This window comes from Tachysurus fulvidraco, chromosome 14 (genome assembly GCF_022655615.1).
Source record: "Tachysurus fulvidraco isolate hzauxx_2018 chromosome 14, HZAU_PFXX_2.0, whole genome shotgun sequence".
Taxonomy (NCBI): Eukaryota; Metazoa; Chordata; class Actinopteri; order Siluriformes; family Bagridae; genus Tachysurus; species Tachysurus fulvidraco.
Window position 1 is genome coordinate 790,351 of NC_062531.1, and position 25,000 is coordinate 815,350.

A 25,000-nucleotide genomic window follows, 5' to 3' on the forward strand; every position below is an offset into this window, starting at 1 on the left:
CATTTCTCAGGTTCATGTGAAATCTTCATCCAACTCTTCTCATTTATTTTCTTATATTAATTCAAGTTTAATAATGAGGCAGGATGTAAAGAAAATCTTTTACAAAAGCTAAAATCATCTTACAAAATCAGTGTCCTTCAGAATTTTACTCACAGAGCCATAATCTGAAAATATTTACACACATCAAACGCATCAAATCAGAAGAATATTCTGAGATCTAACGGAAACACAGCTCTGAGTATTTCAGCTCATCAGAACGGATGGTTGTGTGGATCAGCCCAAGAGCATCAAGAACACTTGTGTCACCATGAAGCATGCTGATGGAAACATCACAATATGAAGCTGCTACCATTCAAGTGCTACTGAAACTTTACACACCACCGAAGGAAGAGACGCAAGCGGCCAAATTAGCAGAATTTCAGGTAATTTGTTTAGAAGTCGCTCTTATGTTCTTTAAAACTCATTAATAAGCTTTATCTGATAACCAACGAGAACATTGGACCTAAAGCAGAAAACACCTTTAAGGGCAGAAGATGAAATGGGTTTTATTGAAGGGAATGCATGGATGCATGCATCCTGATGACGTTCTGAACATTATTCTACATGAGCTGTGTGTGTGTGTGTGTGTGTGTGTGTGTGTGTGTGTGTGTGTGTGTGTGTGTGTGTGTGTGTGTGTGTGTGTGTAGCAGTTTGTAGCAATGACTGTGTCCACATTTGCAACTTCACAATCACTGTTAGGCTTGTTGAGGACCATGCTCTGATTAAAGCCTGGAGAACTAGTGCCAGGAAAACAGCCTCCTCCTGAACATCAGCAGCACAAAGAAAATTTTTGAATGTACACAGAACACCTCACACTAAACACCCAGAGTGTATAATCAGAAAGTACCTTTATTATAAAAGAAAAATAATAAAATTACACAAGATGCCACAAGACAGGGGCAAAGAAGTAAACATTATCACCACATGACATGAGGACAGCTTCATGACCTACAGCATTACACAAAGCTGGAGGAAAAACCCCAAATCAGCTGAAAGGCCCAGCGAGCTGTACTGAGTTTAATATATGATAATATAAGAACACAAAACCTCATGTTCACCATAACACACAGCAAACTCAATTAGCTTAACAGTTTAAATTTTAAGGTTTAGTTCCTCAAACCACTTTTACCACAGAGCTGCTGCTAAGTTCTGGATTCTGATTGGTGGTCAGATGTTGATTAATTCTCTCTAACAGCAGCTCTGACTTTAGAGGAGTTTGCAGTTTCTCAGTAAAAAAAAACAAGCTGCATTATTATTATTATTATTATTATTATTATTATTATTATTATTATTATTATTATTATTATTATTATTATTATAAGAACTGCATCTTTTGTTTATTTTTTGCTTTAAATATTTATTACATTCACAACATTTAGCAGATGCCGTTAGTTAGATGAGCAATTGAGGGTTAAGGGCCTTGCTCAGGGGCCCAGCATGGGCAGGTTTGTGGCCAAGGGATTCACGACTCATGACCTTCGATGAATAGTCCAACACCTTAACCCCCAGACTCCCACATTCCATAATCACTTCGTTTTATTTTGTATTTTCATTGTTTAAGTTGAGTTTGCCTGTGTGCAATTGGCTGGTTATAAAATCATCTAAATTAAAAGCTTCTCACTGTATGTCACCCAGTCCCCCCCTCTCACCCCCAGTCTTTCCCAGTCCTCCCAGATTTTCACAAATCTGTCCCCCCAGTATTCTTTTTAAAGCATGAAAAGCACAGAATTCTCGTTCCCTTCTGTTCTCTTTGTACAATTCAAATCTTCTCTATGGATTTCATGCCACATAATATAGATCTGGTATGGGAGAAACCTGTGAACCAGGAGAACCTCACGGTAGTAGCATGGATTGTTTGCCTCATGTTGACCCGAGGGAACGTACCCGAGGCCCGCTGTCCTCACTCCCATATGATGTCTGGGTAGAAGTCCTGCCTTTTCCAGACACATTCCCATGTAAACATCATCAATGGGAAGCAGGGGGATGGAGTGAGACATGTTGTAGATAACTCTGGACGTGAATTGTGAGAGCAGGAAGCCACCACCGCCACAGTAGGGAGGATATCTCTCTGATTCTTGGACTTGTACAGGGATGTAGTATTTACTGCCTGGGTGCCGGATCGGCCCGACATGATGGATCAAGTGGCCGGTAAAAAGATGTTTGCTTCCATCATTATCATCTAAGCCCTTGAGGTACTGCACCATATTGTCTGTGTTTGCAAAAATGTCATCATCTCCATTGAGGAGAAAGTGCACATCTGGGCAAAACCTCTCCATCCACTCCAGGAATAAGACCTGCTTCAGTGTGAGGTTGTAAAAGGTATCATCAAAGTCCCACTGCAGAATGTCCTGGTACTCGCGGTTCTCCAGCTCCAGGAGTTTATTCAGTTTTTCCTTCTCATAACCGTCTCCTGTGGTTCCAGATATGAACACGGTGCGGATCCACACACCGCTATGAAGCCGCTCCAAAGCCCACGTTTTACGCAGAACCTCACGCCGATCGTAGTTGGGTGGAGAACTCTTAATGACCAACAGTAGGAAAACATCTGTGGAGTTCTTTGGTCCGCCGCACTTTCCAGGATTGTTGAGGAGCATGGGGAAATGGCGACAGTGCTGGTAAAACAGGAAGTCTTGGATCATCTTAGGTAAAGTTGAGAAGTCATGAATCTCGGAGGCAGATGAGTTTAGCGTACACTTGGGGACTGAGTTTAGAAACATGTCCGGCCATGTCTGTGGTTCAGGTTTCTGCTTTCTCAAGACTTTGTCTTGTCTTGTGGTTTGTGATTTCTTGCCCTGGAGGTGTATTTGCAGTATTACTAACAAACACAGAGTGGCCGTGATGAACAGTGACACCACCTCCAGCTTCCCGGTACATCTCCTGTGGCCTGCAAAAATCAAATCAAATCAAATAAAGATTACAATTTTATTCAGAGGGGGGGAAAAAACCTAGAATATATTTGAATATTCCAGTTATTGTAATAATATTAACTATATTATTTCCTTTCCTGTAAGCACTCTCTGAAAGATGAAAAGTGATATTATATTTATTGCAATGTTCTTTATATACAGTATGTTAAATAATAAAGGACCCAATACTGAGTCAGTGACACGGGGGTAAAACAGACCCAAATGCAGGACAGCGTTAAAATAAAACAGAATTTATTAAATAAAAAGCACAAAACAGAAACCAAGTCATGACACAGGACAACATCACAACAGGAAACAACAGGAGACAACAACAGAGGCTCGACTAAATACTAATCACATTTAGACACATGAGGAACAGGTGTGCAGAGGCAGGGAGGAAGAGACAAGGGCGGGGCAGACATGTGACACAAAACCAACAAACGCACATGGCCAAAGACCTCTGCATAATGGTACTTCTTTATATTTATTGGACTTTCTTTCCCCTTAAAAGTCTTAAAAAAAATTTTTGGGGACTGAAAATACATTGGATTAGTCAAGCCAGAATCTATTATCTCTCTCTCTATATTATATATATATATATATATATATATATATATATATATATATATATATATATATATATATATATACACACATACAGTACAGACCAAAAGTTTGGACACACCTTCAAAGAGTTTTCTTTATTTTCATGACTATGAAAATTGTAGATTCACACTGAAGGCATCAAAACTATGAATGAACACGTGTGGAATTATATACGTACATAACAAAAAAGTGTGAAACAACTGAAAATATGTCATATTCTAGGTTCTTCAAAGTAGCCGCCTTTTGCTTTGATTACTGCTTTGCACACTCTTGGCATTCTCTTGATGAGCATCAAGAGGTTGTCACCTGAAATCGTCTTCCAACAGTTTTGAAGGAGTTCCCAGAGATGCTTAGCACTTGTTGGCCCTTTTTGCCTTCACTCTGCTCCAAAAAAATGGATTTTTACGCCTATTTTGAATTTTACTCGAATACAAATACAAATACTTTTACCACCTCAACAAATACAAATGCAGATACAAATACCGGCTGCTTTGCACATCCCTAATATATATATATATATTATCGCAATATATATACAAATTGCTCTAAAAGCTCCATCAACGAAACATCAGAAGGACAATTAATTGTGTATGGTTACCCCAAGGTTGTGTACAGTGACTGAAGGACAGAACAGTTTTTCTTAGGTAAAGGAGCAGAACTGGAGTGTTTGGTGAACTGGGTTCCTTTTTCAGTTTGGTTCTTCTCAAGGTTTCTTCACTCAGGGAGTTTTCCTCACCATTGTCACCCCTGACTTACTTATTATTTATTTATTTGTTTGTTTGTATGTTTGTTTGTTTATTTAAAATGTATATCATGAATTTATAGATTTCGATAAAGCTGCTTTGTGACAATGTCTAACGTAAAATTTAAATGAATTAACCAGGTAAGATAGTGCAGTCTGTCTGTACAGTTAGTGTCAGGTTTTGTTTGTGAGTTCAGTCTTGGCTCATCTGGAAACTTCCAGTGGTTATAAAGTTCCCTCAAGCACAGTTGAGAGATTATACATTTCATTAACATCCTGTTATGCCTCATTATGTCACCACTGCCACCAGGTATAACAATTACCGAGTAATAAATCCTTCAATCCTGGTGCTAACACTTATGAGCTCCTCTAATAAAGTGAAAATGAAGCTAATTGATGGCTTCAAGGAAGGAGAGGACTAAAAAGAAAAACCTCATCATTAATTCACCCACTGATCTGTAAAAAACAACCTCTAAAACCATCACTGGTCATAAGGAGCCCAGCTTTCAGGCTGAGGGTGACCTGAAGTGGGTGAATGATCTGAATCTATTCTTTAACAGATTTGATCAGCTACCCACACCTACCCCCATCCAGTCCCCCTTCTCTGCTTCCACAGCAAGCTGCATAGTTCTACCTCTCTCTGCACTGCTCTCAGATCAACAACACATCCAACCTAACCCCCCTACTACCCCCCCCCCTGCCCCCACACCAACCACTACATACTGCCCCTTACAGAAGCTCAGGTGAGAATGGAGCTCAGGAAGATCAAGGTGAGGAAGACTGCAGGCCAAGCCTTCCTCACCTTGGTAAATGCAGGGAACACCAAAGAACTGGTGGTGGATTTCTGCAGAGACAAACACACTCTCACAAAAGCACTCTCTGGACTCTCATGAATGCCTGGGTGTTCATCTGAACAGTAAATTGTACTGAACAGACAATAGAGATGCCATTTCTAAGATAGAGCAGAGCAAACTCTTTCAGTTGAAGAGTAAGGTCTTTTGGAGTGCAGGGAGCCCTAGTGAAGACCTTTTTTGCCTCAGCCATCATCTATGGATTAGTCTGCTGGTGCAACAGCATCACTACTACACACAGGAAGAGACTGGACAAGCTGATAAGGAAGGCCAGCTCAGTCCTGGGGATTCCCCTGGACACTGTAGAGTAATGACTTTATTAACAGAGATCTAAATGTGACCTGTGTGTGTGTGTGTGTGTGTGTGTGTGTGTGTGTGTGTGTGTGTGTGTGTGTGTGTGTGTGTGTGTGGTGGAGGGGTTTGCGTGCCTGAAAGATCCTAGGAGCTATGTTGTCTGGGGCTTTCTGCCCCTGGTAGGGTCTCCCAAGGAAAACAGGTCCTAGGTGACAGTCCAGACAAAGAGCGGTTCAAAAACCCTTATGAGGAAAATTAAAACAAGGTCTGTGACGTCGCCTGGGAAGGCGCAACCGGGGCCCCACCCTGGAGCCAGGCTCGCAAGCGAGCGCCTGGTGGCCGGGTCTTACCCCACGGGGCCCGGCCGGGCTCAGCCCGAAGGAGCGACGTGTGGCCAATCTCCTGTGGGCCCACCACCTGCAGGAGAAACCGTAAAAGGCTGGTGCAATGTGGATTGGGTGGCAGTCAAAGGCGGGAGCCTCGGCAACCCAATCTCCGGACACGGAATCTGACTCTAGGGACATGGAATGTCACCTCGCTGTGAGGGGAAGGAGCCTGAGCTGGTGCGGGAGGTTGAGAGATACCGACTAGAGATAGTTGGGCTCGCCTCCACGCACAGTTTGGGCTCTGGAACGCAACTCCTCGAGAGGCTGGACTCTCTACTACTCTGAAGTTGCCCGCGGTGAGAGGCGGCGGGCTGGTGTGGGCTTGCTCATAGCCCCCCAGCTCAGCGGGCATGTGTTGGAGTTCACCCCTGTGAAAGAGAGGGTCGTTTCCCTGTGCCTTCGGGTCGGGGAGAGGTCTCTCACTGTTATTTGTGCTTATGGGCCAAATGGCAGTGTAGAGTACCCGACCTTCTTGGCGTCTCTGGGAGGGGTGTTAGAAAGTGCCCCGACCGGGAACTCCGTCATTCTACTGGGGGACTTCAATGCTCATAGGGAAGCAGCAGTGACACCTGGAGGGGCATGATTGGGAGGAACGCCCCCCCCAAACTGAACCCGAGTGGTGTTCTGTTATTGGACTTCTGTGTTAGTCACAGTTTGTCCATAACGAACACCATGTTCAAGCATAAGGGTGTCCATCAGTACACATGGCACCAGGACACCCTAGGTCGGAAGTCGATGATCGACTTTGGGGTTGTTTCATCTGACCTCCGGCCGTATGTCTTGGACACTTGGGTAAAGAGAGGGGCAGAGCTGTCAACTGATCACCACCTGGTGGTGAGTTGGGTCCGATGGGTGGGGAGGAAGTTGGACAGACGTGGCAGACCCAAACGTACTGTGAGGGTCCGCTGGGAACGTTTGGCAGAGTCTCCTGTCAGAGAGATGTTCAACTCTCACCTCCGGCAGAGCTTCAACCAGATCCCAAGGGAGGATGGAGACATTGAGTCCAAGTGGACCATGTTCTCCACCTCCATTGTCGATGCAGCCGCACGGAGCTGTGGCCGTAAGGTCTCCGGTGCCTGTCATTGTGGCAATCCCTGAACCCGGTGGTGGACCCCGGAAGTAAGGGATGCCGTTAAGCTGAAGAAGGAGTCCTATCGAGCCTGGTTGGCTCGGGGGACTTCGGAGGCAGCTGATAGTTACCGGAGGGCCAAGCAAGCTTCAGCCTGGGTGGTTGCAGAGGCAAAAACTCGGGTCTGGGAGGAGTTTGGTGAGGTCATGGAGAAGGACTATCGGTTTGCCTCGAAGAAATTCTGGCAAACCGTCCGGCGCCTCAGGAGGGGGAAGCAGTGCCCTGCTCACACTGTTTACAGTAGGAGTGGGAATCTGCTGACTTCGACTGGTGACATCCTCGGATGGTGGAAGGAGTACTTCGAGGATCTCCTCAACCCCACCAACATGTCTTCCATTCAGGAAGCAGAGGCCGAGGGCTTGGTTGTGGACTCGTCGATCCCCCAAGCTGAGGTCACTGAGGTAGTTGAGAAGCTCCTCGGTGGAAAGACACTGGGGGTGGATGAGATCTGCCCTGAGTACCTTAAGTCTCTGGATGTTGTGGGGCTGTCATGGTTGACACGCCTCTGCAACATCGTATGGCGGTTGGGGACAGTGCCTCTGGGGTGGTTGTCCCTCTGTTTAAGAAGGGGGACCGGAGGGTGTGTTCCAACTACAGGGGGATTACACTCCTCAGCCTCCCCGGAAAAGTCTATGCCAGGGTACTGGAGAGGAGAATTTGGCCGATAGTCGAACCTTGGATTCAGGAGGAACAATGCGGGTTTCGTCCTGGTTGTGGAACACTGGACCATCTCTATACCCTCACCAGGTTGCTGGAGAGTTCATGGGAGTTTGCCCAACCAGTCCACATGTGTTTTGTGGATCTGGAGAAGGCATTTGACTGTGTCCCTCGTGGTGACCTGTGGGGGGTGCTCTGGGAGTATGGGGTTCGGGGCCCTCTGCTAAGGGCTGTCCGGTCCCTATATGACCGGAGCAGGAGTTTGGTTCGCATTGCCGGCAGTAAGTCAGACTTGTTCCCGGTGCATGTTGGACTCCGGCAGGGCTGCCCTTTGTCACCGGTCCTGTTCATTATTTATATGGACAGGATTTCTAGGTTTGGGGACCACAGGATTTCGTCTCTGCTTTTTGCAGATGATGTTGTCCTGTTGGCTTCCTCAAATCAGGACCTTCAGCATGCACTGGGACGGTTTGCAGCCGAGTGTGAAGCGGCGGGGATGAGAATCAGCACCTCCAAGTCCGAGGCCATGGTTCTCAGCCGGAAAAAGGTGGCTTGCCCCCTTCAGGTTGGTGGAGAGCTCCTGCCTCAAGTGGAGGAGTTTAAGTATCTTGGGGTCCTGTTCACGAGTGAGGGAAGGATGGAGCGGGAGATCGACTGGCGGATCGGTATATCTTCTGCAGTGATGTGGTCGATATACCGATCTGTTGTGGTGAAGAAAGAGCTGAGCCGCAAGGCGAAGCTCTCTATTTACCAGTCGATCTACGTTCCTACCCTCACCTATGGTCATGAGCTTTGGGTCATGACCGAAAGGACAAGATCCCGGATACAGGTGGCCGAAATGAGTTTCCTCCGCAGGGTGGCTGGGCTAAATAATCTGAACTTTTTCCTCCTCTGTGTGAAGTGGCAGCATATAGAAATGAAATGAAACATGGAGGAAACAGAGCAGCACAGTGACATCACCAGGAACAGGACAAAATCATAGCAGGGAGGCTGCTGAGAGACCTACAGCAACATTAAAGGAGCTACAGGAAGATCTCACACCTACTGATTCCTCTCAGAATGTGATAGCAGCCTCTCTCATTCTTCACATGTCTGAGCTAACAGTCTTCTTCTTCTTTGGTCTTTTCCTGTTAGGGGTCACCACTCCTGACACTCTTCTGTCACACACACACAACACTCCTGACACTCTTCTGTCACACACACACAACACTCCTGACACTCTTCTGTCACACACACACAACACTCCTGACACTCTTCTGTCACACACACACAACACTCCTGACACTCTTCTGTCACACACACAACACTCCTGACACTCTTCTGTCACACACACAACACTCCTGACACTCTTATGTCACACACACAACACTCCTGACACTCTTCTGTCACACACACACAACACTCCTGACACTCTTCTGTCACACACACAACACTCCTGACACTCTTCTGTCACACACACACAACACTCCTGACACTCTTCTGTCACACACACAACACTCCTGACACTCTTCTGTCACACACACACACACAACACTCCTGACACTCTTCTGTCACACACACACAACACCACTGACACTCTTCTGTCACACACACAACACTCCTGACACTCTTCTGTCACACACACACACAACACTCCTGACACTCTTCTGTCACACACACAACACTCCTGACACTCTTCTGTCACACACACACAACTCTCCTGACACTCTTCTGTCACACACACACACACACACACAAAACTCTCCTGACACTCTTCTTTCACACACACAACACCACTGACACTCTTCTGTCACACACACAACACTCCTGACACTCTTCTGTCACACACACACACAACACTCCTGACACTCTTCTGTCACACACACACAACACTCCTGACACTCTTCTGTCACACACACACAACACTCCTGACACTCTTCTGTCACACACACACAACACTCCTGACACTCTTCTGTCACACACACACAACACTCCTGACACTCTTCTGTCACACACACAACACTCCTGACACTCTTATGTCACACACACAACACTCCTGACACTCTTCTGTCACACACACACAACACTTCTGACACTCTTCTGTCACACACACAACACTCCTGACACTCTTCTGTCACACACACACAACACTTCTGACACTCTTCTGTCACACACACAACACTCCTGACACTCTTCTGTCACACACACACACACAACACTCCTGACACTCTTCTGTCACACACACAACACCACTGACACTCTTCTGTCACACACACAACACTCCTGACACTCTTCTGTCACACACACACACAACACTCCTGACACTCTTCTGTCACACACACACAACACTCCTGACACTCTTCTGTCACACACACACACACAACACTCCTGACACTCTTCTGTCACACACACAACACTCCTGACACTCTTCTGTCACACACACAACACTCTCTCTCGTTCATACACATTTATTCTGTCTTACTACCACTGACTTTCATTCTCCTCAGATCCTTCCTCACCTCATCCTATTCACTTCTTCTTCCAGTCTTTCCCTGTCATTTTCCTCACAAATCAGCTCTTCAAAATACTCCTTCCATCTTCTCTGCACACTGTCCTCACCTGTCAGCACCTTCCCATCTCTATCTCTGTCTCCCTAATCTGTACAAGTCCTCCTCACCTTCCTCATGTCTAACCCTGTGTACAACTCATCGTATGCTTTCTGCTTTGTCTTCATCACGTCCCTCTTCACTCTCTCTGTGATTCCTTGTAATCATTTCTACTTTCTTCAGTCCTTTCTACACCTCACTTCTTTTTAGCCTCTTCCTCTGAATGTTGTCCTGTGTTTCCTCATTCCACCACCAAATACAGCTCACAGTATACTCATTTATCTCAACTCTAACATTTCCAAGTATGTTCTGTGTATTTATTTGTGATCTCCAGGAAATGTGTATAAAGTCACAGATTGGTGACACAGTGTAGAGAGAAAGCAGTAAAATGGAGATTTCATTGCTTACCGAAAATCCTCTGCAGCACCACCATTTTGACCTGAAACAGTTTCAGACCTTGTGTTAATACAGAGAGCGAAACAGACACAGACATAACGTTCACTTTATTTCTTCTTTACACAAAGCTGGGGGGAAAATACACAAAACATGTTACCTGAGTGTCTGTGCACTGAAACATAAAGCTTTCAGACTCAGAAACCAGAAAGCTGACAGCCAAATTACAGAAGGTGTGTGTGTGTGTGTGTGTGTGTGTGTGTGTGTGTGTGTGTGTGTGTGTGTGTGTGTGTGTGTGTGTGTGTGTGTGTGTGCCCGTGTGTGTGCCCATGTGTGTGTAGCATTTGATCTGTTTCAGCCTGATGTGTCTGAACTTCACATTTGTTTTAAATGCAAACATCCCCCACCCCCCACCCCCCAGGTCAGGTACACCTATTCCCAGTTGTAAGAGGTGAGCATTAAGTACAACAAGACAGAAGAAAGACATGAAGACACCTTCATACTGTTCTGTTACACAGGAATCTTATAAAACTTCGTCACAGAAGAATGTTAAACGTTACGTTTTACACAACACAACACACACTGACTAGAAAATCACTTTAACTCTGGACTTGTACAGCACAGTGCCACTTTATACACTATTTACACACCATACTGTATCTGGACACTTTAAGGAAAATCTTTATGCATATGTACATACAATATGTCTCCTCCTATTTTCATATTTTATATCATTTTTGATATAGTTTTCTTATATAGTTTATACATTTTTATTTATCTATCTCCTTTTTTCTTTTTTTATCCTAAATTGTATCACCTTTTATTCTTATACCAGACAGATGCATAAAGTATTTCACTGCAAAAGTGTAGATAAACAAATCAACATACCACAGCATCACCTCGTCTAACTGGGTCCACACACACGCTCACACACACACTCGCTTACGCACACGCGCTAACACACACGCCCACGAACACACACATGCACACACGCAGCTCATTACTTACATATCTAATAAAATATCATTTCTTAAATGAGGGGATTAAAATAAGGATTAACAGGAATTCACTAATTAAATATTATTAATATTGTTAAATTAATTTAATAATAAATAAATATTAAATATTTAGAGTTTTTTCCCTCGCACTAACACCATAACCATAAATGGAAAAGAATGAAATCTTAATTACTTGAATAATGTCTTCTGTGTCTTCTGTTCATTATTCCTTTTACATTTACATGTGATACAAATTTAAATTTATTTATAAAGGACTGAAATTTATAAAGGACTTAAAATCAGACATCAAACTGTTCACAAGTCTCTCAGGACAAACCTTAACTTAGTCAGTAAGGAACAAACAGAGAGAAACTCAGACAGAAAAGAAACTCTCTCTACTTTTATGATTACTGTTCATTTCTACACCACATGAAAAGCTGAAGCAACTGAACACACACACAAACACACACACACACACACACACACACACACACACACACACAATAAATAAAAAAGATTTACCTGTAATATGAACTTAAACAAGCTGGACAATGAAAGAGGTTAAGAAGAGAAAGTATCAGCCATCAGGATGTGTGTGTGTGTGTGTGTGTGTGCGTGTGTGTGTTTGTGTGCGTGTGTTTGTGTGTGTGTGTGTGTGTGCGTGTGTGTGTTTGTGTGCGTGTGTGTGTGTGTGTGTGTGTGTGTGTGTGTGTGTGTGTGTGTGTGTGTGTGTGTGTGCTCTGAACACAGAAGTTCATTTCAGCATTACCAGTTTAAACACTTGTTAGTAATCTATAGGCCCTCCCCTGAACAGAGAGGAAGAGACAGGAGAAGATGGGAAAATAAGATTGTGCAACACAGAAATAGTGAAATCACACCCACAGAGGTACATTTTCCCTTTCAGCCACCCAGAAACACACACACACACACACACACACACACACACACACACACACACACACACACACACACACACACACACACACACACACAAAATAAACCCTTTTTTTTCACACACACATGCATACACACAAACACACACAAACAATGACTCAATTACTATTGCCCCATTGCACTCACACCCATCGTTATGAAGTGCTTCGATAAGCTCGTCATGAGGCACATGAAGACCCAGTTACCACCCTCACTGGACCCCCTACAGTTTGTGTATCGTAGAAACCATGCCAATGCCACGGCCCTTTATTTAGCCCTCACCCACCTGGACAATAAAGACACTAATGTATAAAGGCTGTTCATAGACTTTAGTTCAGCTGGGACTGAACACCTCCCTCTGCATCTGGATCCGGGACTTCCTGACTGGGAGACCTCAGTCAGTCTGGATCGGGAACAGCATCTCCAGCACCACCACACTGAACACTGGAGCCCCTCAGGGCTGTGTGCTCAGCCCACTGCTGTTCTCCTTGCTGACTCACGACTGTGCAGCAATACACAGATCGAACTGTAACAATCCAGGGACGCGTCTCTATGGTGACGCTCGGATGGCGGTTCGTTGCTCGTGACACTCTTCTTTTCTCTTTGGATTTACTCGCACTAGGATCAATAATCAGAAAGCATGGCATGTCTTTCCACTTCTATCCAGATTGATGTGCCTCTTAAAAAGAACGACACTGTCAGACCGTTACTCGAGTGTCTTGCTGATATCCAGACCTGGATGTCTCTTAATTTTTTGAGTTTTACTGAAAAAAGACAGAGGTGATGGTTTTTGGTGGCACCACTGGGACTCCTTCGGTTGATTTGGGGGCCTTGGCCCAGTACAACAAACAAACCATAACTAATCTAGGGGTTAAAATCTACACTGACCTTAAGCTTGACTGTCAGATCAGGGCAGTTGTTAAATCAAGCTATTTTCAATTGAGGCAGCTGGCCAAAGTAAAGCCATTTCTTTCAAGGCATCACTTTGAGATAGTAATTCATGCCTTTGTAACCACTCGGTTGGATTACTGTAACACACTGTATGTGGGGATCAGTAGGTCTTCTGTTGCTCGTCTGCAGATGGTTCAAATCGCTGCAGCACGTCTGTTAACTGGCCGCACAAATATGAGCACATTTCCCCTATTTTAGCATCACTTCATTGGCTGCCCATACATTTTAGGATCCATTTTAAAATTCTTTGACACCTGAGATAGGCACAGGCTCCCCGTGACCCGAGAAGTTCGGATAACCGGGCGAAAATGAATAAATGAACTAATAAATACAACTACAGCATTGTTTTCCCACTAAAAAAAACATTCACAGCCATCATCAATGTGACACCCGCAAACAAACACAACACACCCACAAACACTCACACACCCTTGAACAAACCCACAGACACACACACTTGTGCACCCACACACACCCACCGACCCAAACACTTGTCAGGCACGATCTCTCTTTTCTTCTGTCACTTCAGACAGGAACATGGGCCATGATTTCCTGTGGAAAAACAATGATAAGATAAGATAAGATAAGATAAGATAAGATAAGATAAGATATACCTTCATTCGTCCCAATTACACACATACACTAAAAAAAAACCACAATGTGCCAGAACACTATAAATAAATAAAAGAGTACAAACTTAAAGAAAGCTGCTGCAACAGGCTGCCATTTGGGCGGTGCATAAGGAATGCCTTGACTTAGTATATAAATAAAATTTGGTCTTTATTTCCCTCTCGGCTGATTGCAGAGTAAATACACAAATCACTCAAGTTTCAAATGAAAAAACAAACATTAGGTTTGATGCCTGAAGATGTTTAGCTCTTTCAAGCAGGTCTGAGAAACACCTTTGTTGAAGTTTCCAGCTATTTGCCCCTAACAAAATGTTGAGGCTTTAAACACCACCACGTATGAGGTCATGCTCCAGACTTCCTAATAGCTCCTCCATATCTTTGTCCTTCATGCTGTTTCCAGGTTGCTGAATCTTTATGTCATGGCCCCAGCTCGACAACTCGAGGGCTCGCCACAACAACCATCACAAGAACTCTCACAAACACACACACACACACACACACACACACACACACACACACACACACACACACACACACACACACCAACTCTAACAATCGCACAATCACACACCCCATTGCCACAGAAGTCAGGATAAAGTCATTTATTTTCACAAATGAGACAAATTGTGTGAAATCTTAGGACACAATATGAGAACAGAGCAAATTATTGGCTCAACTGCGACGACTCCAAGCTGAGCTTTCGAACACGTTTAACCTGAAAAACACTGATCATGGCTTCAGGCAACACTGAATAATGACCAGAGGAAAACATTCTTCTATAACATTCCTCTCTTAATGAAGACCATGATAGTGTAATACAACACAAGACTTAAACTCTTTCTTCATAACTGGTTTCCAGCGAAAATAATGTCATGTAGAATATTAAGAGTGATATTAAAAGTCCACCTTCAGTGTATAGTTTATTACTGAGACATGTTGTGTGGAAGCAGATCAACTCAGAATCTGAACACTCACAATTTATTTAGTTAAAATTATATAGTATAAAATAATATAAATGATATAAATAAAATTGAATTTTTTTTCTCCCACAGAAACCAGTTCTAACAAGCATAAGGCACCAAACACTTCCACAAGTGACTCACACCTACTCTGGTGATCACAATATTATTACTAAATTATTATTAACAAAATTATCATCAACAAAAAATACAAAATAAATAAAGACAGTTTATTGCTCACACTCTTGACTTGTCACATGTTTACTTTTTTATTTCAGCAAGATGATCTGAAGGAACCACAAATAAATACATTTCAATTTCTCAACTAATAAATACAACTACAGCATTGTTTCCCCGCCAAAAAAAAAAAACATTCATAGCCATCATCAGTTTGACACACCCACTCACAAACAAACACAACAGACCCATAAACAAACCCACAGATGCACACACGTGCAAACACACACACACACACACACACACACACACACACACACACACACACACACACACACACACACACACACACACACACATACACACACATACACACACACTTGTGCACCCCCATGCACGCACAATCTCTCTTTTCTTCTGTCACTTCAGACAGGAACAGGGGCCATGATTTCCTGTGGGAAAAAAAAAATTAACAACTCTGAATGTCTAATTTTATTGTTTATGCCATTTACAGACTGAAGAAATACACGTGGCATTTTAAACACAATTCGTGTTTTATAGTCAGGACTTAATAAATAACAAAATGTTAAATAAATAAATATATAATCACAATATCAGGTAAATAATTCTCCCTCCCTCTTTCCCCATCTGTAAGCAGCCTGTGTGTAATGTTTTATTAGTTTTATTACTTTGTCTTCATGTGTCTCGGGGTCTCCTGCTGCTACGAGTGGATCCTGTGACTCCTTCATCGTGGATTCTCCAGGGAACTGAGAGAGAGACGATGAGAAGGTTCCAGTTCTCCGGTAGTGAAACAGAGCAGCAAAAAGAACACTGGAGAAAACTAGAGAGGAAAAAAACAGGGAGACCAAAGAGATGATGATGTGATAAGGAGAAAAACAGGAACAAGAAGAACAACTCTTTTGTTCTTTCACTTGCTGTGACATTAAAACTCTAGAATAAAGAGAAAATCAATAAATATATAGACAAAGATTCAGAAAAATTATTCATATGAGAGACTAGATGATAAAAAATGAGCCAAATAAACACATGAATTAGTAGATAAAAATAATTGTAAACATTACTGACTAACCAATCAGAGAGAGGATCCAGATGTAGGCAGAGTCTGAGCCCAGCATGGAAGACTTAGCCGGAGACGTGGCCGTGTCTGACGTAGTGTGTCAGATATATATGGATGGAATGACAATAAAAGACGTGGCCATGTCTGACACTGAGAATAAAATAAACAAATACAGATACAGATACATTCGAAGTTTAATCTAATCTCACATTAAGACATATAATCTCACATTAACATAATTTTTCTAACCTAACCTCTACTGTAGAACATACAGCATGTACACTGCTCAGTGCTGCTTTTGTCTATTGTCTTTTGTGTAATATCATTTGTCCTGCATTGTCTGAGACATGTTGTATGGAAGCAGATGAACTCAAAATCTGAACACTCACAATGTAACTAAATTAAAATGACACTTTTCTCCCACAGAAACCAGTTCTAACGAAAAAACTACACCAGGTTACGTTTGTAACTCGGTTCCCTGAGAAAGAAACGACATGCTGCGTCAGGGCTGGCGCTATGGGATCGCTTCCATGAGGTCTGAAGTATCTGAAGCTCTGTGTGCAAACACACCAATTTAATGGCTCGGGAAGGACACGTGACGAAGTGATTACGTGCCAGTAAGTCCATATAAGGGCAATACCCATGCCGCCACGCACTGGTCGATGACTGTGCCAGAGGCCATGAGAAAGCACGAACAGAACAGACCATCAATGGCCCAGCAGGACCTGGGACCCTGGAGTGGGGTCCAAGTACAGGATATAGAACCTCATAAAAGGTGTGGGGTGAGGACCAACCTGCCGCAGCACAAATATCATCAAGGGGGACACCACTGGCCAAGGCACTGGATGAGGCAATACTCCTAGTGGAGTGAGCTATGATGCCGAGAGGTGAGGCAAGATCGCACAACTCATATGCCTGAGTTAATAGCCTCCACCACCCAGTGCACCAGGTGATGCCTGGAAACCGTATTACCCTCATTCCGGCCCCCAAAACAGACAAAAAGGGCAGAGGAGTTATTCCACAAACTAGAGCGGTGGACATAAGTCCTCAAGGCCCTTACTGGGTAAAGCAAATGCAGCCTCTCCTGTTCCGCTGACTCATGAGGCGGGGAAGAGTAGGCCCACGCCAGCCATCCTGGGCACCTTAGAGACATATCCTGCCCTGGGGTGCAGAATAGACTTGGACATGCCAGGGGGAAAATTCTTGGCAGTTGGGGGGCGATTGACAAGGCCTGCAAATCTCTCACTCTTTTGAGAGAGGCCAAAGCTAGGAGCAAAGCCATCTTTGGGGTCAGAATCTTTTCAGAGGCTGACTCTATGGGTTCAAAGTGGTCTTCCAGCAACCCCTCCAGGACCACAGAGAGGTCAGCCGCCTGACACCATGCACAAAGTGAGAGACCAGAGGGTGCCTACCCAAGAAGATCCCAAGGAGAGGCTTGTGGTTCGCAGCAATGGCGGCCATGTACACCTGTAAAGTAGATGGGGACAGGCACCAAGAAATGACTGCAGGAACTCCAGCACTGTACCAACCGGGCAGTGAACTGGATCCTGACAGTGTTCATCGCACCAGAGACAAAAAAAATCCTACATTTCAGAGCATATAGCTTCCTAGTGAAAGGAGCCCTAGCATTCTGTAGAGTCTCTGTCACCTCAGATGAGAGGCCTGCCTCTAGTAACTAGTCCACCTCAGAGGCCAGACCCGAAGCTTCCACATCTAAAGGCGGGGGTGTATTGCCCCCTGTGCCTGAGAGAGGAGATCCACCCTGACGGGAACGTCCCATGGAGTTCCGTTCAGAAGGGAGGCTAGGACTGTGGATCAACTCGAGAGAGCCAACGAAGGGCAACGAGGAGAAGTTTGACCCAGTCGTGGTGCACTTTGGCTAGGACTTGTGGGAGCAGAGCTACGGGGGAAGGCATACAGATGGAGCCTCGGCCACGTCCATACAAAGACTTCCAGGCCCATAGGGGCCGGATGAGAGAGGGAAAGCCCCGGAGGACAGTGGGTCGACTCCTTGGAGGCGAACAGATCCACTTCCGCCGGGCAAAAATTTGCCAAATTCGCGACACCACGTGGGGTGGAGATGTCACTCCCCGGGCCTCAGCAATTGCCTCGACAGGAAGTCTGCCTCCCGATTTACATGGAATGTAAATCACTCTCAGCAAAAGGAACCTGGTCTCTGCCCAAAGCAGAATCTACTGTGCCAAAAAAGGTTGATTATAGACCTCCCATAGACCCTGGGCAGGATGGCCATCCAAGGCCGCTCCCCAGTCCGAAAGTGAGGCATCCGTCGAAAGAATCCTGCAACGGTGACACGCCCCTAGAGTGGGACCCAAGGCCTGGAACCAGGGTCTTTTCCACATAAGAAGGGTACGAAGCCCACAGCGCATACCCTGAAGGGATGGCTGTGAGGATGAAAGCCCGGACTCCTGAGGCAGAGCTCGAATGTGAGGCAGACCCTGCCTCATGTGAGGCAGACCCAAAGGGATAAAGTTGGTTGCTGCCAACATGAGGCCGAGCACCCTCTGTCCCTCGGTGAAAAAGAGGCCTCGGCCTAGCTGAATAACTTTCACAGCTGACCAGATGGAAGCCACCCGAGCAAGAGACAGATGTGCCCGCATCGTGGTGGATACCAAACTATCACCAGAAAGGTGGTTCTCTGAGAAGGAGAAAGCACACACACTCTGGATTCAACCTGAGGCCTGGAGACCTCATATGGGCAAGCACAGCATCTCGATGACTGGCCACCATAGCATTCGATTGGGCCAGAATGAGCCAGTCATCCAGGTAATTCAGTACACGGATGCCCTGGAGACCCGACGGTGTCAGGGCAGCGTCCATGCACTTTGTAAATGTGCGTGCTGAAAGGGGTAAGCCAAAAGGAAGAACACAATACTGGTACACTTCGCCCCCAAAAGTGAACCTGAGGAACTTCCTGTGCTCTGGTAGAATGCCTATATGAAAATAAGCACCCTCGAGGTCGATCATCACAAAACAGTCTTTGGACCTGATCTGGGACACGATAACCTTGAGCGCGAACATCCTGAACCTGTAAGTCTTCAGAGTACAGTTCAGGGCCCACAGGTCCAAAATCGGACGCAGCCTCCCGTCCTTGTTGGGAACAACAAAATATTGGCTGTAAAGCCAGAGCCCATCTCAGGGAGGGTTACATGCTCTATGGCCCCTTTCCTCAGGAGCAAGAGAAGTTCCTCTTGGAGAAACACAGCCTGGTGCCTGCCAACGATCGTGGGCAAGACACCCTGAAAACACAAGTCAAGTCAAGAAGCTTTTATTGTCATTTCAACCATATATAGCTGTTACAGTACACAGTGAAATGAGACAAGATTTCTCCAGGATCAAGGTGCTACATAAAATAAAGACAGGGCTAAGGACATGTAAGTAGTCTTAGCCACATAAAGTGCAACTGTGAAACCTGGTGCAAACAGTGCAGGACAAGACAAACAAGACAGTGCAGGACAAAAGACAGTGCAGGACAAAAAACAGTGCAGACAAAAGTTACAAGAGAATACAAAAAGTACAAAAAAATGCAATACACAAAAGACAATAAACAGTAACAGAAACAGCGCCGACCGAACAGTGTAAATACTGAATGTTCAAACAGTATTTTGTGCAGTAACATTAGAATGAACATGTGCGTAATGGCTGAGATATTTTACAATATGTGCAAAAACAGCTGAAATGTTGGACAGTATGTGCAAAAACAGCAGAAAAGTGTGCAAAACAGTGTGTGTTTTGTGAGGGTCTATGCAGTCCATACAGATGATGTGTGTGTATGTTGTGCTCAGTATAGTACAGTTCAGTTATTGAGAAGTCTGATGGCTTGTGGGAAGAAACTGTTACACAGTCTGGTCGTGAGGGCCCGAATGCTTCGGTACCTTTTTCCAGACGGCAGGAGGGTGAAGAGTGTGTGTGAGGGGTGTGTGGGGTCAGACAATGCTGTTGGCTTTGCAGATGCAGCGTGTGGTGTAAGTGTCCATGATAGAGGGAAGAGAGACCCCAATGATCTTCTCCGCTGTCCTCACTATCCGCTGCAGGGTTTTTTACGATCCCAGATCGTACAGTTCACAAACCAGACAGTGATGCAGCTGCTCAGGATGCTCTCAATGGTCCCTCTGTAGAACATGGTCAGGATGGGGGGAGGGAGATGTGCCTTTCTCAGTCTTCGTAGGAAGTAGAGACGCTGCTGGGCTTTCTTGGTGATGGCGCTGGTGTTGAGTGACCAGGTGATTTGGTGCTCTTGACGATATCTACAGATGATCCGTCGATGTTCAGCGGTGGACGAGAGGAGAACTGGATCCTGTAGCCTTTTCTACAGTACCCAGGACCCACCAAGACACATCTGGCAGAAGTTTCCATGCTGCCTAGTTGTCTGATATTGGTGTCAACCTCATGCAGACCTCCTGGGTGCCCTGAAACAGCGCACTGGCAAGTGCTAACCCGGGGAGATCCGTGCAAGGAAGGGGAGCAGGCACAGACCCTACTGATCCCCTAAACGCCGGAGGCGGCTGGGCAGGCAGTAGGGGGAGCCGTCCTGATTGGGACACTCCAAGAAACCCCAGCCCTCAGGTACTGGGTCTGGGTCCGGGTATGCCGACCGACCTCCCTAGTCTTAGACAGGGGGGACACGGGCAGCCACATTAACCCTCCTTACTGCCATGAGTGATCTAGGAGGGGGTTGGGTGCGGCTGGAAGATGACCCAGGCTGCTCGCCGGGACGAGGGAGAACCTCCCTGAATGCTGCCGACTGGCATTTTACCTCCTGGTTTCTGTCGACGACAGTACTCACTGCATTGCCGAACAAGCTCTGAGGTGACACCGGGGCATGCAGGAGAGAGGACATATCCTTATCTTTAATATAATTGAGCCACAGGTGCCTCTCCGTGGCAACCAGCGCAGCCATTGCACAGCCTATGGAGTGGAGCGTCTGCTTTGCTGTGGCTCGTTGAAGCTCAGATACCACCTGAGGTCCCAACCCCTGGCCACCGTCAAGCTCTGTCAGCAGGTCAGACTGATAGGAATGCAAAACTGCCATGATGTGCAGGGCCGCACCTGCTCGGCCTGCTGCCATGTAAGCCTTACCCACAAAGGCTGAAGTAGTCCTGCAAAGCTAGAATGGAAGGCAGGTTTCCTCCATGTGGGCGATGTAGGGAAGAGATGGCCTGTAAGCATCTCTTCAATTCCAGGCATTGCCCCATACCCATGGCTTTCAAGCTCTATAATGGCTAAATAGTCAGACATGGCGTAAAAAATATGCGCTGAAAATGGATTTCTCCAAGACCTCGACACTTCGGCATGGAGGTCTGGGAAAAATGGCAGCCGCCTGCATGAAGGGGGCCTGCGGTCTGAAGTTAGACAACGGTCAGAGCCCGGTGCGGAAAGCAGCATGCTCTATTCCGGGTCGGGAGAAATCGCCAGGCGGGATAGGAGAGTATACAGATGGAATCCCTCACAATGCACACAGCCGGCTCCCTCGAGAGCAGACTGAGCATGCGCCTCTCCAAAACAAACAATACAAAGAGAGTGCGTGTCCTCCCCCGTGATAAAGCAGGGATTAAGCATCTCTTAAAGTGCTTAGATTGCAACATATTACTATTTTTCTCACCTAGCTTTCCCTGAAATATATATTTTTCTCTCCCTACACTAGACAGACAGGACAAACAATTGACACACATACAGAGAGCGCTTCCTGAAGACAAAGAAGCTGGAGTATTGTGATATAGATGCCCTTACATGGACTTACTGGCATGCAATCACTTCGTCATGTGTCCTTCCTGAGCCATTATTGGCGTGTTTGCACACAGAGCTTCAGACACAAATTCCTCACAGAAGCGTTCCCATAGTGTCGGCCCAGACGCAGTGTCGAGTTCCCTCGAAAGGGAAATAAACATCATAAGGCATCAACCACTTCCACAAGCATGAATGCGTAAAACCAGGGAGGTTAAAAGGACTCAATCAGAAGACACCCTACTGACCATCCAGATGATTTTCAGACCCAAATATCTGTGACTCACAAGAACGGAATGTCTAACATTTCTATGATATCTGAACTGTATTCAGAATACATTCTGAGCCACATGCCTTAAATGTGATGCTTTAATAATGAGACAAATAAAGATTCTATTTTAATAAACACTCGTCCTGTAGCTGGCGGTTCTTGCTCTGCAGGTTTTCGATTCTCTAGATGGAATGTGCTCAAAGTCATCCAGTCATTTTGTACGTGTTTACTATGAGGAATTCTGGGGTCTTACTTAAAATCCCACTCTGTGTTTATAATGATTTATAATCCCACTCTCAGTGTAAAGCTGCTTTGAGACAATGTCCACTTTTTATGTGCAATACAAATAAAATTTGAATTCAAATTTATTTCTATAGAGCTTTTAACAATGGACCTTGTCTCAAAGCAGCTCTACAGAACAAACATAAAACAAAGTTAATATAAATATTAATATAATACAAAAATTCAAGATTATATTAAATATATTTAAATATGTTAGTATTTATCCCCAAAATTGAATTGAACTGAATTATGTCGACACTGAAGGTTTTTGGGAAATTTGTACTGAATCTGTACTGAAGTGACGCTTCAATGTTGTTGAAAAGCCGTGATGTAAAGGACATGCTGCCTGAAATCATTCACATCACTTCAAGAAGTCGTTCATTTGATCAGTGGCATCTTTTACAAAAAAATCCTGTTTTGTTTAAAGGTCAGAGAAGGGAGGATGTTATATTTACACCTACACTTAACATCGATACAGATCCAGAAAACACAGCCTTTAAATAATAACTAGGTGGAGTTTTTGAGTAATTCTTCAGAATGATGAACAACAGATACAGAAGGTTGTCACAAGATTGTCATAATGACAGGTTTCTGTGTTCATAAAAGCTGAAGGCAAATCAGAACATTCTTTCAACTCGGTGTGAAACTAAAGCTCCTAAAACTGGAAATCAAGCAGCTATTTTAAGGGAAATAAAAGCAGCTTTTGATCTGATTTCACCACTCTGTGTTTTTGAGTCTCAGCGTCTCGACTGCAACATTTACATCAGACGGTCTCCTGGACACAGCTTCAGGTCTCCACACAGTGGTTTAGTGTGATTCAGGCCTGGACTCTGGCTGCTTCATTCACTAACACTGACCTTCTAAAGATTCTGCACTAAAATCCATTGGTATTTGTAGCTCCTCATGATTCCTCCACCCGATAAAAGTTCTGGCTGAAGAGAGTAGCTGTAAAGCCTGATGCCCAAGGTTTGTGTGATGGAGCCGTCACAGCTTAGTGCTCACCTGGAGGCTGCAGGAGCCGGTGGTAGATGAGCAATCCTGCTGGAGAGCTCCCTCCAGAGATCAGGGTGACTTTAAGCAGAGCCTTGTTGTGTTTACCAGCATGGCAGATCGCAGATTTAAGCCTGTCAGTCCAGTACACACTACACTGTGTATGCACACACACACACACACACACACACACACACACACACACACACACAACACACACACACACACACACACACATTATTACATTATTTACATTTACTTTTACAGCATTTGGCAGACGCCCTGATCCAGAGCGACGTACATAAGTGCTTAAATCTCTAACATTGAATACATTAATGCTGGTTCACTAGGACACATACACAAGATACCATGAGTTTAAAACATTTGTTCAAAGTTACAATGAAAAAGTGTCAAAGGTTTTTTTTTGTTTTTTTTTTGCAAAAGATAAGGAAAGAAGTGCTATTTGAAGTGTTTCCTGAATAAGTAGGTCTTCAACCACCGCTTGAAAATAGCCAGTGACTCAGCTGTCCGGACCTCTAGGGGAAGTTCATTCCACCAACTTGGTGCCAGAACAGAGAAGAGTCTTGTAGTATACTTGCCTCTTGATGGTGGACCCAGTCGAGCAGTGCTGGTAGATCGGAGGTTGCGGGGTGCAGTGCGAGGAATGATGAGGGCTTTGAGGTAAGAGCTGGTCCATTTTTGGCTTTGTAGGCCAGCATGAGTGTTTTGAATCGGATGCGTGCAGCTACCGGAAGCCAGTGGAGGGATCGCAGCAGCGGGGGGGGACTTTGGAGAACTTTGGCAGGTTGAAAACAAGGATCATTTGCAGAGGACGGATTGCGTTCATAGGTAGACCTGCCAGCAGTGAATTGCAGTAATCCAGTGTTGAAATGACAAGACACTGAACAAGTACCTGAGCAGTCTGTGTGGACAAAAATGGCCGAATACTTCTAATGTTGTATAGAAGAAACCGACATGAGCGAGTCACATTAGCAACATGAGAGGACAAGGACAGTTGATTGTCCATGGTTACCCCAAGGTTGCGAGCTGTGGCTGAAGGAGAGATCAGATCGTTTTGCAAGGATATAGCAAGATCATGACCTGGGGATGAATCACCTGATGATCAGCAGTTTAGTTTTGCTAGGATTGAGCTTTAACTGATAAGCAGTCATCTATGATGAAATTTCTACCAGACATGCTGAGATCCGGTCAGAAGCTGTGGCATCTGAGGGTGGGAAAGAAAAGATAAGTTGTGTATCATCAGCATAGCAGTGGTAAGAGAACCCATGTGATGAAATAATTTCACCAAGAGAGTGAGTATACAGGGAGAAAAGAAGAGGACCAAGTACTGAGCCCTGTGGGACAACAGTGGAGAGTCTGTGTGGAGCAGATGTCAGTCCCC

General features: G+C 45.0%; 4 protein-coding genes across 8 annotated transcripts in view; all 4 read right to left on the bottom strand.

Moving 5' to 3' along the window:
• The window catches only part of LOC113642617 (N-acetyllactosaminide beta-1,3-N-acetylglucosaminyltransferase 3-like), an 82,778-nt gene extending 70,611 nt beyond the window's left edge, over positions 1 to 12,167 (bottom strand). Inside the window, exons 1-2 of one of the 2 annotated variants that reach the window (XM_047800433.1) lie at positions 12,109 to 12,167; positions 10,604 to 10,634 (exon numbers count right to left, since the gene is read on the bottom strand). In XM_047800433.1, coding sequence (XP_047656389.1) covers positions 10,604 to 10,628 — 25 coding nt within the window. In that variant the 5' untranslated portion in view covers positions 10,629 to 10,634; positions 12,109 to 12,167. Of the gene's footprint in view, positions 1 to 10,603; positions 10,635 to 10,748; positions 10,788 to 12,108 lie in introns of those variants that run through there. The other variant, XM_047800431.1, reaches the window with a different exon arrangement.
• LOC113642616 (N-acetyllactosaminide beta-1,3-N-acetylglucosaminyltransferase 3-like) lies at positions 1,364 to 12,214 on the bottom strand. 2 transcript variants are annotated; one of them, XM_047800443.1, is made up of 3 exons: positions 12,109 to 12,214; positions 10,604 to 10,634; positions 1,364 to 2,923 (listed from the first exon to the last, which is right to left on the bottom strand). In XM_047800443.1, exons 2-3 carry the CDS (start codon positions 10,626 to 10,628, stop codon positions 1,746 to 1,748), a joined length of 1,203 nt encoding a protein of 400 aa, XP_047656399.1. In that variant the 5' UTR covers positions 10,629 to 10,634; positions 12,109 to 12,214; the 3' UTR covers positions 1,364 to 1,745. The 2 variants fall into 2 exon arrangements, with proteins under 2 accessions (XP_047656399.1, XP_047656400.1); XM_047800444.1 differs by lacking the exon at positions 12,109 to 12,214 and adding an exon at positions 11,477 to 11,500.
• Positions 12,215 to 15,307: 3,093 nt separating this feature from the next.
• LOC113642636 (very low-density lipoprotein receptor-like) overlaps positions 15,308 to 25,000 on the bottom strand; it is a 109,975-nt gene continuing 100,282 nt past the window's right edge. For all 3 annotated transcript variants that reach the window (XM_047800438.1, XM_047800436.1, XM_047800435.1), the window contains exons 11-12: positions 15,925 to 16,076; positions 15,308 to 15,687 (exon numbers count right to left, since the gene is read on the bottom strand). In XM_047800438.1, coding sequence (XP_047656394.1) covers positions 15,661 to 15,687; positions 15,925 to 16,076 — 179 coding nt within the window. In that variant the 3' untranslated portion in view covers positions 15,308 to 15,660. The remainder of the gene's footprint in view (positions 15,688 to 15,924; positions 16,077 to 25,000) is intronic.
• LOC113642623 (very low-density lipoprotein receptor-like) overlaps positions 23,620 to 25,000 on the bottom strand; it is a 7,413-nt gene continuing 6,032 nt past the window's right edge. Inside the window, exon 5 of the mRNA XM_047800445.1 lies at positions 23,620 to 23,755. The gene's annotated coding sequence lies outside the window, so the exon portion shown is untranslated. The remainder of the gene's footprint in view (positions 23,756 to 25,000) is intronic.

Excerpts from the sequence above, each read along its gene's own strand:
- LOC113642616 (XM_047800443.1), bottom strand. The coding sequence starts at position 10,628 with ATGGTGGTGCTGCAGAGGATTTTCG. Across the intron at positions 2,924-10,603 it reads GGTGCTGCAGAGGATTTTCG|GCCACAGGAGATGTACCGGG; the intron begins GTAAGCAATGAA and ends TGATTTTTGCAG.